At 38.6% G+C, this 15823-nt stretch overlaps 1 protein-coding gene across 2 annotated transcripts; it reads right to left on the reverse strand.

Annotated features, from left to right (window-relative positions):
- Nucleotides 1-284: 284 nt before the first annotated feature.
- LOC127471339 (zinc finger protein 541-like) lies at nt 285-13789 on the reverse strand. 2 transcript variants are annotated; one of them, XM_051788108.1, is made up of 9 exons: nt 11540-13789; nt 10682-10731; nt 10391-10530; nt 9858-9961; nt 9231-9306; nt 8802-8890; nt 8190-8273; nt 7182-7345; nt 285-6738 (listed from the first exon to the last, which is right to left on the reverse strand). In XM_051788108.1, exons 1-9 carry the CDS (start codon nt 11990-11992, stop codon nt 6615-6617), a joined length of 1284 nt encoding a protein of 427 aa, XP_051644068.1. In that variant the 5' UTR covers nt 11993-13789; the 3' UTR covers nt 285-6614. The 2 variants fall into 2 exon arrangements, with proteins under 2 accessions (XP_051644068.1, XP_051644069.1); XM_051788109.1 differs by lacking the exons at nt 9231-9306; nt 9858-9961 and having other exon boundaries at nt 11540-13788.
- Between the last annotated feature and the right edge of the window lie 2034 nt (nt 13790-15823).

Here is a 15823-nt window from a genome sequence, read left to right on the forward strand (position 1 = left end):
GATTATTGTTTGTGAAGCAAATAGTTTGCAATATACTTATGTGATAAATACAAAAAATAATGAGTTGCAGCAAGAAACTGAAGCACAGTGAAGTTACAAAACCAGGTAAGTTTGAGCTGAATTTGGTTTCCTGTTTGAGTACCCAAAATTTACCAGACAAGAAGGTAAATGGAGCTTGTAGAAACAGTGGAAAATAATGGGATGATAAACTGTGATAGCTGTTTCAGACTCAGCATCTGGTACCTTAAAACTAGGTGTGTGAAATTTAATGCTATGCAGTTTACACCTTTTCATGTTTTAGAATAACAATGTATGGAAAAAAGCTGAATATAGCTGAACTTAGTTGAGGGCCTGAAAACCTCCTAGTTTGTGCTTACCAGATCCAGCTGGGAAGTGCTATAGGCTTTTTATATGTAACTGGAGAGGATTACTCAAATTGCAGCTTTCATTTGAGGAGAGGTGATGGATACCTGGATATGGGAAAATTACCAAAATAATAATTTAGGCCATTTTGCACAGGGAGAATGAAACTTATCAAAATGAGGTTTGTTAAGATTTTTGGCAACAGCCCAACTGCTAATATTGATGGTTATTCAGTTCAGAGCTAAGTTTCTAGAAATTTCTTAATGTTTACTGGACATCCCTTTTTGGTATTAAAATGGTAACTAAATTGAGGTTAGAGCTAATGAGCCTGCTGTAAAAAACCCCTCTTCTTACAGTTAATAGCACAAATTTAGATTATCCTAGAAACATGATTACAAAAGGGTGGAATAAGTTAGCTAAACTATTTTAGCCACTTTATCTGGGACAGTAAAAATCACCCAGAAGTTTTGGTTATTAATTTTAATACACAAACTCTAAATCTGTGATTGAAATGAACATTGCTCTCTTTGCTGTCAGAAGGCACAAAATTTGGGGAGCTGGTTATGTTTTGCAAGAACTTGAAAGGCCCCATTGTGCCACATATTTAAATCTGCCCATCTCTTCCATCCATCCATTTGACTTGCACTAATCCAAAATTTTCAGATGTGTTTTTTGGAGGATGAAGCTCATTGCTGCTCTTCCAGGACTGCCCTACTGCAGTGCACTGTTTCTAAATTATGCTTAAGCATTACATTGTCCTACTTGCAAAAAGATGGAATTTCAATCCTATTGTCCAAGCTTTTATAACTAATTGTGCACAGTTCAGTAAGTGGCAGGATCCCATTTAACATGTTGCCTAAAATCAGAAATAGAGGATATTTTGCTCTTCTTACTTAATTGTTAACAATTCTATTTTGCAGATTGCCTAGTAAATTGTTTCCTTGATCCTTGCTTTCATTTATCTTAAAATTATCAGAGATATGTAGTAATTTGCTTCATATAAATGTGTATAATAACTAATCTCTTTATGAACAAAAGCTAGCTTTCGAAAAATATATCTCTATTTAATAAGAAGAATATTGCTACTCCTACCACCTTAACTGAGTATCTCCCTATTGCAAATCCTGAAAAACAGTAGGCACTGTATGATTCAGAAAAAAAAATATTTTCATTGATTAGATTATATGAACATAATTTTCATATTTGTATTTGAATAGTAAGGAACTAACAAACAGATATTCTTTCCGCAGCCTGGCTAAACTTTTAGAAATATACTAACTGATTTGAAATCCAGAAAGGTGCTTAAGGCACAGAAGTGTGTGCCAAATGACCATGATTTTGGAAACAGTTTTGCATCAAAACAGACAGCTACCAAATAACAAATATTAAAAAGAAAAGCTGTTCCTGAGACAGCTGCAATTTTGGTTCTATTGATGTGAAACAGAGCTTACCACCAGCAAAAAGACATAAAAATTGAAGAGAGGTATAATTTTTAAAATTAAGGTATATTTGCAGATTTCCTTTGCTATCCTGGAAGATTCATAAACTGTTCTAGAAGAAGCCTATCAGTCATCACCCAATACTTCTTGTTAGAATGGCAGAGAAAACAAAGGTATCAATGACATTCAAGATGGAACAGGAATCTACACAAGGAATAGGATTTATTACTGGACACCAAAGAATTTTGTTCTAAAATAAATATCTATGCTTGGTCAGTTGTATCACACACTATTTCTATTATTTCTGTTTCTAATTCTATTTCTATTGCTTGCTGTTAAGTGTAGATGGTGTATTTGATAAATAGATCAGATGTTGAGAAATACATTGTAAAATACTGGTAAGACAGGTTCATTTAGTCAAATGAATCCCATCCAAGAAGAAATCAAAAACCAGGCAAGGTTTTGGAGATGTAAGTCAAGTTTCTGCTCACAATATGTATTATTTGACCATCTGTCATGGATATGCAGTCACTGTACCTTTTATAAGCCTCAAAAACAAGAGGAAGAAAGGCAGGCAAATATACTGGAAAGCGTTCTAGTCCCATGACCAAGGGAAAAAAACAGAAGTCAAATAATTTGTTACATAACTAGTTTGAAATTTATCATTTCTATGGAGTCTTAGGCTGCATTTCAAGAAAGTAGTTAAAAGAAGTAGTACAGGACTATCATTTTCAGTTCTGCTATCAGTATAAAAATATTATATTTTTTAATTTAATTTATTATTTTAAGCATTAGTAATAACTTAGCATTGCTAGCAGGTCGAGAGAGCTGATCCTGTCCCTCTACTCAGCCCATGTGATGCCTTAAGACCCTTTTAGTTTCTTATTTTTCTGATTTTGTAAGCTTTATAAGTTTTATAAGTAGTAAAAGTAGATTTTAGAAGTAGCAGTCCTTATCCCTCACCCTGTAGCACAAGTAGTTTACACATTCCTCAACCCTCTTACCCCATTCCATGCACCCCACATCAATCCTACCCCTGAATTCAGTAGAAATGTTTAGTCTTTTGTCAAGGCAAGGCCTATGCTGTTTGGAGAACACTCATATCTTGACCTGAACAACAGAACACAGTCAAGAACTGGGTGACCGTGTACCCTTTGTGCTCTGAAGATGGTGATGGTGATGTAGAAGTGGTCCCAAAAGGTCCCCAGACCCAATTCCCAGGGAGTGGGACCGGGGTGGACCAGAGCAAAAGTAATGGGGTGGAACCACTTGGGATTGGACAGATAGTCCTTGGCACAAATTCCTTATCTCACCCTTGCTGCTCCTGAGGTTTTTTCTTTAGCATCAGCTGGGCTGGCATCACAGGTGAGGCTTCACCTGGCATGCTGTATCCAGTTCTGGATACAACAAGAGAGATATGGAGCTACTGGAGTGGGTCCAATAGAGGGCTGTGAAGGTGATGGGACTGGAGCATCTCTTTTATGAGGAAAGTCTGAGGGAACTGGACCTGTTCAGCCTCGAGAGAAAATGACTGAGAGGAGACTCCTCAGTGTATACAAGTATCTGATAGGAGTCTGTCAAGAGGACATTTTTTGTATAGCCAGGCTGTTCTCAGTGATGCTGAGTCCCTGACTGGGACAAGAGGCAATGGGCAGAAACTGGAACACAGGAAGTTGAGGAAGAATTTCTTTACTGTCCGGGTGACCATGCATTACAACAGATTGCCCAGAGAGGTTGTGGAGACACCTTCTCCAGAGATATTCAAAAGCTGTCTGCACATTCCTTAGTACGGTTGTTTTAGGAGACCCTGCTTGAGCAAGGAGATCGGACTAGATAACCACCAGTGGCCTCATCCAACCTTTACTATCCTATGTAATTCTGTGAACAAGAAAAGATACGAAAGAGACTGAAAACAACTTTTTCACAACTTGAAAAAAAAGAGAAAGCGTTACAGAAACTTAGAACTTTATCAGTTCAATTTTACTGGGATAACCAAAAGAGAGATGAAAGGCACCTTTTTTAGGATGTGCCTGTATCTCATCAGGGGAAAATAAAACTTAATAAAGAATGAAGTCACCTAAGGTATGCACAATAGTGATGAGTTGAAATTAAAGCCATAAAATACAAAATAAGCTACCTATCCATAAAATTAAAGTGGCTAGTTACTGGAACAAAAAAAAAAAAAAAAGCCAACATATTTACAGATGAGGACTATGTGCTTATTTTCTTCAACAGACTCCAATTGTTTGGTTTAAATTCCACTTGTTTGGCTCAAAACTGGATTAACCAGATAAAGATTTATGGCCCATGGGAAATCTAAGTCACTGAAGTCATTAGCTGACCTTTGACAACTGTGATTCTGTGATTTTTATGTTTTAGAAAACAGACATTTACTGTTAGTGTAATATCTTCATAGAAGATATGAAGAAAGCATCATACACTTTTTGTCCTATTCTCTCTTGATCTGAATCTAACAAATCTGGGGCAGAATATGGAGCTTGTAGATGTATATGCAATTTGAGTAAAGCAGTTCTATATACAAGTCACTGTTATAATAACCTAGCATTTTATTACTGTGTCAGCCAAGTAAATGCCTTTGTTCTTCATAACCTTAAAAGTCATCTACCCTGAGATTTTTGAGTAGTTATCCTCTCCTTTCCAGTACCATCAGTATGTAAAGGACTCAAACCTAGTCCTGGAAAGGAGTTACTGTATGGCCTACACTGTGGGTGGCTAATACTTAATAATGAAGATACTGAAAGATGATTTAGTAAGCTGATGAATGGTGATGAACAGCTACTTAATTGCAAAGGAGAAAGTTAATTCACTTCTGAAGTGTCATTATTTAAGTAATGCTTGTCTGTTCAACAGGCATCTACTTAACAGGGATGTTATTAAAGCTAAATTACAGCAAAGCTGTGAGACATCTCTATCTAAATAAGACAGGCAAGTCAAAATGAGTGATGAGATACTCATTTTACAAATTTTTAGCTAAGCCACTTATTATAATTACTATTGGATGCTATGGCTTTCATTGCTTCATTCGTCACTTTGTGTGTGGAGCCACCTGATTTGTATTTTTGTTGTTCTAAGTAAATAACTAATATAGAATTTTTTTTATTTAAACAATTATTTAGTTGAAGAAGTGATATAAAAACAGAAAGAGTTATGAAGCAACAGAAATCAGGGCTTAATAGGAATTAAATTAATCTCAACTGTCAGATGAAAATAGGCCCATGAAAATACCTATCTTAAATATTGTCTTTCATGGTTGCAACAGAAAAGCTTTAAAATGTAATAAAATTGCTACCTGAAAGATATAAAGAATATATAAGAAAAGATATTAAAACTCTTCTCTTGCTATTATTTAAAGGGCAAGCTTTTGTTTGGAGCAGAGAGAAGTTACACATTAGTATAAAGAGCAGATCACAGTAATACCAATCTTGATAACAAAAATTGTATCAAAACAATACCTGATCCACCCAAACCCTTAAAAACATGGAGAATAGAAATTTATGGGAAAGTCAATTGCTCTAAAGCGATCATGTACCTTTAAACATCTAATGCAGAATTCCTATGTGTTTCTGGCACCTCCCTTGAAGAAGCTAGATGTTCCTCTAAAAACACTATGGAATTCATCTAAGAGACTAACATTACAAGAATTACCTTTTCACAATAATAGCCTTAAAATTTGTTTTAATACTTAGGTTCCAAATATGCCAAACTCCAGCAGATTTTAGTGCTTTCTTGCCTAATATTAGACAAAAGCAAGTCCCACTTCCTTCCCTGCCTGCTTGTTGCACACACAACAGCAAACTGAGTGGGTACAGTTCCTAAAAAATGCCCACTGCAAAGCAAGTACTTTATAGACTCTGCAATGCCCGCCTGCACTGGCTCCATCAGACACCAGGAAGCTCCTGGAAGCCTGTCAGAGCCAGACTAGTAGTTCCCCCTCCCTCATCCTGCACTCCATTCCCCCACTCTCCGCTACCAAAACTTTGCCATGCAACCCCCATGCACTGGGCTAGATAAAAAAGTGACTTTGATGCTTTTTTTGTTGCAAATACAAGCTATGAGAAGCTAGAGGATAGTGTTTGCACCCCTCTGCATTAGGTAAGGAGGTTTATTGAGGCCCAGAGCTGGAGGCTGGTCTTTTTATCAAAGAGAAAATGAAACTGAACTACTGATTTCTTTGTACTGAATGTGTATATTAATTTTATAGAATCAGACAGGTTGGAAAAGACCTTGAAGGTGGTCAAGTCCATCCATTTACTGAAATAAAATAAAGCCATGAAAATCTTGTGGCTTGGCAACAAAAACGACCAAAAAAAAGCATTTTATCCCTCCAAGTACAATGAGATGAGACCACTAATTTAGATCCAATTCATTGAATTAATCAAAGCCTTCCTTTTCACTCCCACTTGATATTTCTATGAATCAAAGGATAAAATCCCACCATTGTTTCAGTGGCAGTAGTGAGGACCCCCCTTTGCAGTGCCCCGCCTGCTGAGTGAGAGGCTGGGCCTGCAGAAGAATGTGCATGCCCAGGTTCTTTTTTCATGGCAAATGCTCTGTTCACAACACCAAGGAAGCATAACAAACTTTGGATAATGTTTTCATAAAGACAAAGAGACAAAATGGAATGAACTTTGGTTTAATGACTTAATAAATGCAAAAAGATAAAATATAGATCATAACACCAAACCTCTTACAGTAACTAATTAAAATCTCTTTCTAAAAAACTAAACAGGAAAAAACCTCAACCCTAAAACATTAAAAACCAATCTAATTTACATCAACTCCTATTTACATCTAACTCTTGCTAGCCCCAGACACCCCATAATTTAGTCTTTTCTTCTTGGGGTGAGGCTCATCTTCCTTCTGTGGGCAATGCCTTCTCTCATGTCTGTTCCTTTCCTTCATTGTTTCAAACACCCTGGAAGTTAGGAAACAAAACAGCATTTTGAATTCCTTTATTTTTTAATTCAGTAAACATCATTAAACCAAGCTTCAAGATTTTCATTTTTAAGAATTTCCATCTTTTGGGGATTTGACATATTCTTAATTTGATAAGCACCATGAAATTGAGCTTTGTTATTTCAACTCTTTCAAATTTCTCTTTCTTTTCAGGACATCATATTTTTAGTCTGATTAACTCCATTAAACCAAGTTTTGTTTTTCCTACTTCTATGAACTCTGTCTTGTTGGGACACAGCAAGGGTTCTGAATGCTGAGGTTTAAATAAGCTGGTTGGGGTTAAAGTGAGTTGTAATGTTGAACACAGCTGTGAGAGGTGATCCTCCAACTGCCTTAGAAAAGTTCAGTCTGTTTTAGTCTAAAGCAGCAGGTCTTTAGCAGAAGGAAGAATAAGTTTCACACCGTTTGCATGTCCTACACGGAAACAGGCCTCCTGCTGAGCGGGGTGGCTGTGGCGATTTGCAGCATGGACATACAGTGCTGCGGGGCCTTCTTCGGCTTCTCTTCTCCATCTCCCCATTCTCCTCCTTGGGAGGGCTTTTGCTCTTCTTTGGTCTGCCCACAGTCTGAAAATCAAAGAGTCTTTATGAATTTTTCCTTCTTTTCAGAAAGCTGGAAATTAGAGTGTCCAGTACAAAAATGTATCGGCCCAAGCAAACTCCTCCAAACGCTAAAGAGCTGAGAAAATGCCTGGACTGGGCTGCAAGGATGGGGAGCACACACAGCACTTGGAAGAAAAACCATCTCATTTCTACTGCCCAAAGTGGTGGGATAAATATGTAATTATCTATATAGCTACTTCTACATTTATCATTTATATCTCTCTATTTATTATCTATTTATATATTTTTTTCCTCTACAAATGTCTAGGGAACAGGTTAAAAATTCAGTCAAATTACTGAAGATACACAGTTACCCAGTTTCTACCACCCAAAATATTCTCTGTTTCTGCGAACCAAATTCCTGTTTGCTGGCAAGAAAAGTTTCACCAGAGCCACAGCAACAGCAGCTCCTTTTAGTGAGCGTGCTGGGATGCTAGGAAAGATGCCTGAAAATCTGCAGCCTCTAGTTTAACCCAACCAGGATTACCCATGTTAGGAAGTAGTGGGGAATTAAGGATCTGATTGAAATCAGCGAGGGTGCCAGCACTTCTTGAAAGAAGTCTGTAAGGAGTCAAAGCCCATTTTGGTGATGGCGTGGATTTGTTGGGTCAAAGTTATTCAACAGAAGTCAATATTTCAAAGCAGCAATGCAATAAAGCCCTGGGCAGCATCTGCTGTGCCTTTCCCAGTGCACGGGGCGATGTGTTCCTGGCAGAGCGGCATCTCGCAAGCCCTCCCAGCAGGTTTTCTCCCCTTTTCCCAACCTTTTGACCCTCCTTGCATTTCTTGATTTTTTTTTCCCACTCACCTGAGCAGGAGGGGGAGCAATCCTACGTTCTTTTTTCCAGAAGTAGTAGTACTCCACACACTGTGCCACAGTCTTACTTTGAATCTGTTGTGAGACAACAGAAGGAATCTAAAATGGCAATCTTGTACTGTGCATTGGAGAGAAATTAGAGTAGAGAGTAAAATAGCAAGTAAGAAAGTGGAGCAAGAGGAATAGGAAGTAAAATTAAATAAATAGGGAATAAAGTAGGTATTATGCAATGTAGTTAAATGTGTTATGTCATATAGCAAAACATTTAAGGCCTAGATCAACAGCAAATCCATCCAGCATGATATTTGTTTTCCCCATTCTCTCCGGTTATCCCACTGCAGTGTGCCATGGAAGTGCCAGCACACATACAGGAGAGGTCTGTCTGACAGAAAATAAACCTTCCTGTTCCAAAAAAGCTTGGAAAAAAGGGCTGGAAGGGCAGAATCACACCTTTCACACAGGCAGTCAGTGTACCATTTTGTTATTATTTTAAAACTTCTAGTATTTGAGAAGAGAGATACTCAATTCTGGTATTTGGTACCAGAAATAATCAACATCCCATTGTAATTGTCCATTAGGGCAAATAATGTCCAGTGGCTTTACCTCCTTCTGGATGAGATGAAAATCCTTCCCATAGGTGTGAAAAGCCATTTGAAATGACTCCTTCTCATGAGGTGTCCATGTATCAGAGCCTGGCAATAAAAAGCAACAGGTAAATTGATCACTCTACCAATTTGAAACAGATCCCTCTGGTAAAACAGATCACTTCCAGCCAAAGAGGAATCAGCATCATTCATTATTCAATTATCGACATCTCTCCTTTGGAAAGCAATGAAGACAAGAACAGGCATTCCCCAGAGAAAAAAGCACAGAAAACAATTTAAACTAAAGGGGTAAATGCTGCTGCTTTCCCTACCCCCAAGGAACACGAGATCTTGTTCTCATGTTACTTTTTTAACAATAAATGCTTGACATGGCAATTAAGTGGATGGCAGTATCTGTCAGCAAAGGAACAAGCTCTACTTCAGTTACCTGCATAATGATAATCAGCCAAGGGATGGCCTTGAGGTGTCTGAGGCTGCCCTGACTGGAACATCTCCAGAGCCTCCTGCAGGATTGAGGAGAAAAAAACTTTAGCATCCAACCACAATGAATCAAAAAGGTAAATGCTTTCTTTCAGCTACTTTACCACTTCAGTGATTCAGTCTGCTGGGGGAAGATTTTGATTATATAGGTAAAACCTTGTGATTTTGCTCCTCAGCCCTTCAATTCTACTCTCCAATATCATAATTTTGCTCACCAACCCAATGATTTTGCTCATCTTGCATCCTCAGCCCACAGAGGCTTTTGGAAATTTTTCCTCAATCCACACCAAAATGTCTTAGAGAATACAGATCCCCAGGAGATTTTAAGGGAGCAAGCTGAGGGACCAGTGCCTCCAGGAGAGGCTTTCCCCCTGCTTGAACCATTTTGGGCTTTTCCCTGCTGCAGCACCTGGGCTGGCAGAGCCTCTTCGTGGAGACACAGCACATGGCGAGTGCTCCTTGTTAAATCCCTTCTTCAAAGAGCAGGCAGCAAAGGCTGTCCCAGTCCCCAGTCCTTATTAATTCTCTGTCCATTAATTCCCCTATTCATTCCTTCCAAATATCTGCTTCTTACCAGAACATTGCCCTGCGCCTCATGCAGGCAGTGTAGGGCAAGCTCCAGGTTAGCTGCTGCCCCAGGAATGCCACTGGAGATGGCCATGTCAAGCAGATCTCTCACTATAAGCACATTAAAAATGCACAGAAAGTCAGGTTTGGGCAAAGAAAGGGGAAAAGTTGCATTACAAGGGAGAAGGAAAGCAGAAGAGCTGAAGATAGACTGACGAACATGAAAAGGCCAGGAAGAAAGGTTGAGATGTCCCAAGGAAGTGCTGTCTCTCTCTTAAAAGCAGCTTTGGTAATGGTAAGTAGGGATAAATCTCCCTTCTTTCAGAGTTGTTGGCCAGTGACAAATGCCCTTGAGCATAAAAATTGTTCTTTTTGCTGGTCTGCTAAAAGTGAGAAATCTCCTTCCCTCTAATACTACAATGTGGGAAGATGGGAGAGACAAGAAGAGCAGCGAAGCATGCAGGAAGCTTCTTTTTTACCAAAAACTGAGGGGTTTTCAAACCCAAGTATCTCAGGGGTGGGAAAACAGCATGCAGATACCTCTGTCATGTGTTTCCATGACAGAATCAGTGTCCTCCCACGGCTTCCAGACCAGGGATGCGTGTTCTTCATCCTCAGTTGGGGGTCTGGCCTGCAGCTCAGGGAGCTCAGCCTGAAAGTCGTTGCCAACACTGATGTGTCTAAAGGAAGTGGAGATGAGAAAGGCAAGTGGTGAAGAGAACATCCCATGGACCCATGGGCTTGAACCAATCCCACTTTGACTGTGAAACAGCAGTTCCCTCCTTTCATTCCCCAGATTTGCTATCCTTTAATCACTATGCCAGAACTCACGGCTTAATGCGGACTCTTGCTTTCCTCTTCATTTTCCCTCTCCTTTCCACCTGAAAGAGATCAAAACAATGCTCCAGGTAAAAATCATTCTGCCCATGCTGCCCTGTAGACTTCCTTCTCATCCTCATTGTTGCAAACCACTAGCTATTCTCTCTTAATTCCCCTCAGTTTGGTGTAATTGCTGAGTTTTTCACTTGGAACTTCTGAGGAGAGCCCTTATAGCAGTCTGCAGCTTCCCCATGAGGGGAATCGGAGGGGCAGGCACTGATCTCTTCTCTCTAGTGACCAGTAACAGGACTGAAGGAAGCTTCCTTACTGCCTGCCCGCAGGGCATTGAAAAACATGGAGAAATTTATACAAATATCTATCTAGAAAAGATATTCAATATATGTAAAAAATAAAAAGTCTATATACATATATTAAAATAGAATGTATCTATAATTTATATACAAATATAAATACAAATTTAAATTTTATATAAATATACAAATATAATAATAATTAAAACCAGAACATTTTGTGGGGGGTCAAAGCCAGTATTGGAGGACAAGCCCAGGATTGTTCAGGGGTAACCACAATGTAGTTTTACTACTTAAAGAGGTACCAAGAACTGATAACCAGATCATCAGTGGACAAGGATCTGAAACTGCAGCATGACATCTCCCTATCTCGTCTATTGAAATGTCCACATTTCCACTGGAGGCATAATTATTCCTAGAGAAGATGGACCCCACTTTAATTTATAACCTCTTCTGGGGAAAGCGACCATAGACCATGTTTGTTGTGGTCGGTGGGACAGCCAGCTGGACTCTCCTGCACTTCTGATACCAGTTTAAGGGCAAACAAGGATCTTCTTACCTTTGGCAGCCCTGAAGCAATTCTGGGAGCACAGGAGGAGATGAGAATGTTGACCCAGAAGCCAGATCCGGGGCTGAGGCTAGGAGCTGGCTGTTTAGAGAAAGCCCAGGACCAGATCCTGCAGCTGACGCTCCACCAGCGATCCACCTGTGTTCCACCAACGGCTGCAGGAGCAGGGGACAACAACGGTTGCTGGGGCACAAGCCCAGCATTCCATACAGAACCCCAGGGAACCCAACGGGGATAAATAACGGTTGTGCTATCATTGCTGCTTTTACTTCTTCTATGGCAAGTTTGCTTTGAGGACCTTCCCATCAGGGCATGCCTTGGGAGTCCTCTGAACAGGGGAAAGCAGTGCAGGGAAGGCTCTCTGTGTTCTCTGTGCTTCTCTGTAAAGTGCCTCCAGCTGAGCATGCACAGGATCCTGACTCCATCAAAGAGACAATACCACATTACCTGAACTGGAGAACGAGAAGAACTCTTGCAGCTGGGTCTCCTCTGGCTCTGAGATGGTGCAAGTCATTTAGTGGAGAATCAATTCTGAAGCTTTCTCCCTAAGTGGAGGCATCCATCCTGCTCCCTTTCTAAGTTCTCTGGTGCCTAACAATGTTGCAAGTTTTCTCTCCTTTGGGTCACTAAATTGTTCTCTCACCTCAGCACTCATTCCTTGAAACTTGGAGAAACAGGATATTTTTAAGGGGAATTGATGGGGACACAAACATACACACATATGGACACAATACCAGTAATTCCATAGGAAACATTTAATACAGAATTCCTATTTCTGCCAGCTCCTTTGAAGAAGCTTAATGTTCCTCTAAAAACACTGTGGGATTCATCTAAGAGATTAACATTAGGAGAATTATTTTTTTAGATTAATAGCCTTAAAATTTGTTTTTAATACTTAGGTTCCAATTATTCCCAAACCCAGCATATTTAACTGCTTTCCTGCCTAATATTAGACAAAAGCAAATCTTACTTTCTTCCCAGTGAGCTTGTTACACACACACCAGCAAACTAAGTGGGTAGAGTTCTTAAAAAAGGCCCACTGCAAAGCAGATATTTTGTAGACTCTACAAGTCCCATCTTTTCCTTGCAGAAATCAATGGCTGGAAAAGCAACATCCCTTCAAGCCCAGAGCTCCAGAAAGGGCAAAGAACCTCCAAGTGATGAAGGGGCTTTTTCCTCTTCTATCTTTTCCGGACAAGAGATATCCCCAAAACTTAGTTGTGAAACTCTGATATTTTCTGCCTGATAAGAAACCTGGGAAATTATTTTAATTTACTGCTAATCAAACCAGAGTAGGATAAGGAGAAATAAAACCAAATCTGAATATCTCTCTCTCTTGCTGCAGTTGCACCATTTTTTCCCCTCCTTCTTAAATATGTTATCCCAGAGGTACTTCCAGCTTCGTTTGCAATTCAGCCTTGGCCAGCAGCAGGTTCGTCTCAGATCCAGGTGGTACTGGCTCAATCAGATAGTTCTGGCAGCTTCTCAGAGAAGCCAGCTAAGTAGTTCCCCAGGTGGAGTGCAATCAAAAGACCATCAGCTGTCATCTTTGCTCTAGGGAAGCCATGAGCTGTGTTTGTGAGAGCAAGAGCCACCAAAGAAAACTGCAGGGTTTTTAATCAGAAAGCGCTGAAATAATTAAAATAATAAATTAAGACATTGTCCTGTAATCTGCTAAATTACTGAGTAAAATCCAAAATATTTTCCTTGGTGTTGTAGCTGTTGGTACTTCTGAAGTTACTTTTCTTTATGGAATTTACAGGTTACATATAATTATTATGCCAATAATTAATTGCATTACTAAATTATGTATTTTATTATTTATTATTTATCATTTATTATTCCAGTCCATACTGTGTTATGGACCATGGAACCTTCACCAGGCCCATTATTGCAGGATCAAGTCCATCACTTTCATGTTATGTAAGTATATTTGGCATATCTGAGTTTATTTGGGGTGTAAAAGAGTAATAATGTTAAGATGTGGGCTAAGCGAAACTCACAGACTGTTTGAACATTAAAATACCAGAGGAACTTCATTGCCACCCACCTTGTTGCCTGCATGCCAGGGTGCAACTGACACCAGCACAGAGATAGAGGTCTCTAGTGGAGCCATGGTTTCATCCTTGAAAGGCACTCAGCGCTTGGGGGGGCATTTTCCATCTCCCACTGCCTCCAGCAACAGCTCCTGAGTGTTAACGTTTCTGGTGTCATGCACCATAACACAAAAAAGGGGGATCAGTCATCCAAGGACTTCGGGTCCTTTGCAAATCATTCTTAGGCCTTACAATTTTTTTCTTCATTATATAAAATAGTAATGATAATATGAGCTACTACACCAAATTTCTCTGAGTATAATGTAATTTAGAGAGAGCCTGGGGCAGGAATCCTTAGTGTACCAATTCCTTGTCTTTGTTTTTACAAAACTGAACTTGCTATTAGGTAGAAGTGATATTTTTCACTCCTATATTTCACAGCAAAAAACTAGTAAAAATATCCAGAAACAATAACATTATATGGAAGAAAAAGACATGGATATTTCTAATACTTACCACTTTTTTTAATTAGAAAGCCATTTTGTGTAGCTGAGTGAGGACACAGAATAAGGTGGAGAGATTTGGCTATTGGGACCAGAAACTGGATGTCATATTCTTAGGATGGTATATTCTTCATATAATATACATAATACAGTTGGGATGGATTACAGAAAAGTTGAGATTTTTTTCAGCAATGAAGGTATGAATTAAAGTACTCTAAATCACAGATATAGCATTTTGGCTTAAACAGTAAAGGATGACAGATGACTTCAAAAGTGTAGAGATAATAAGCTTAGATATTTTGGCATTAAATTTCCAAAGAAGGAGGACCTATCTTAATGAAATATGGAATAGCAATTGCTTACTCTCTGGAAATGTGAAAATACCTAGTGAAATGACCTAGTGAATTCCTCAACTTTAAATGTATAGTTGGATTTTAGCATCTCTTTTTCATGAATCTCTCTTAATCCACAGAATCTTGAAGAAACTCTATAAAATAATTAAACAATTCCTAAAAGTTAAATTTTAAGTTAATACACAAAATAGAACAACTGAAAGAATGCTGTGGCAGGACAAATCAGGACAGTGGTGTCACAGAATTCCTAGAGGAAATGTTTCTTCAGAAACACTAATAGAACAGAACTTACTGACCTCAATCCTGTAATGTAGCTCAGGCCAAAACATTCAGTATATTCACTTGCCAACTCTTCCAAGCATAAAACAACATGTAGAATTTAAAAGCACACTACAGGGTACTTTGGGCAATATGCAGTTAACCAATATAAATATAATACACAGGTACTTGCACACATTTACATATAAAGAGATAGAAGAAAAAGATATTTTCACTCAGGCTCAAATTAAACATTGCACAAGTCTTGAAACAAGAGTAAGGATTTATTCATGGCATACAACCTTAGATAACATTATATTTTTAATAGTTATATTTAAGGATAACTGTCTGTGATAGGAATTTTTAAAAGCAGTCATTTATTAAAAATCCCTTAGAAAGCAAGCTGATGAAGCTAATTACCTTATAAAATTTCATACAGAAATCTGCAACATGGAAAGGAAATGGAAATTGTTTTGCATTGTGTTATTTCAATGCTATGCTTTTAAAAGACAAAATTCAAAGTCTCTAAATTTATGAAGTATGGATTGCAAACATGAACCAACAGCAAAAGATTAGAAGGAGCTAATGCAGATCACAATCAAAATTAACCGGACAGCACAAGTTCAGTACTACTCGTTTCATGGAACATTTTAATCTTTATACAATTTGCTAGTACTGTTGTCCCAGATATCAATGTGAAATGTAAAATTACACAGGCCCTACTTTATACAAGATGTATTGGAGAAGGGAGAGTTCATGTAAAACTGACATGGAAATGAATTTTGCGACAGCATTCTGGAAAAATATGAGCAGTGACAAATGGATTATTCAGGGAAAGGTTATTACAATAAATGAGATACTAGATGATGAAAGCCTTGCTGAGGGTTTTTAGCTGTTAGGGTGGATAAGAAAGGGAGCAACTATGACTGTATTACTAACTTTTTGCTTCACTTTATGTTCCATTGCAAATACTTGACAGAATCATTGAACAAGCTTATCTTTTGGATGGGACATCTACGTGAAACTGCAGTGCTTTTTTTACTCAGTGCATGTAATACTGACTCTCTTGTATTTTTCACGTAAATCTTCATCTGAATTAAAAAGCGAATATATTATTTTGCTGAC

Source organism: Manacus candei, unplaced genomic scaffold (assembly GCF_025592945.1).
Source record: "Manacus candei isolate 608988 ecotype Guabito, Panama unplaced genomic scaffold, ASM2559294v1 h1tg000024l, whole genome shotgun sequence".
NCBI classification, from domain to species: domain Eukaryota; kingdom Metazoa; phylum Chordata; class Aves; order Passeriformes; family Pipridae; genus Manacus; species Manacus candei.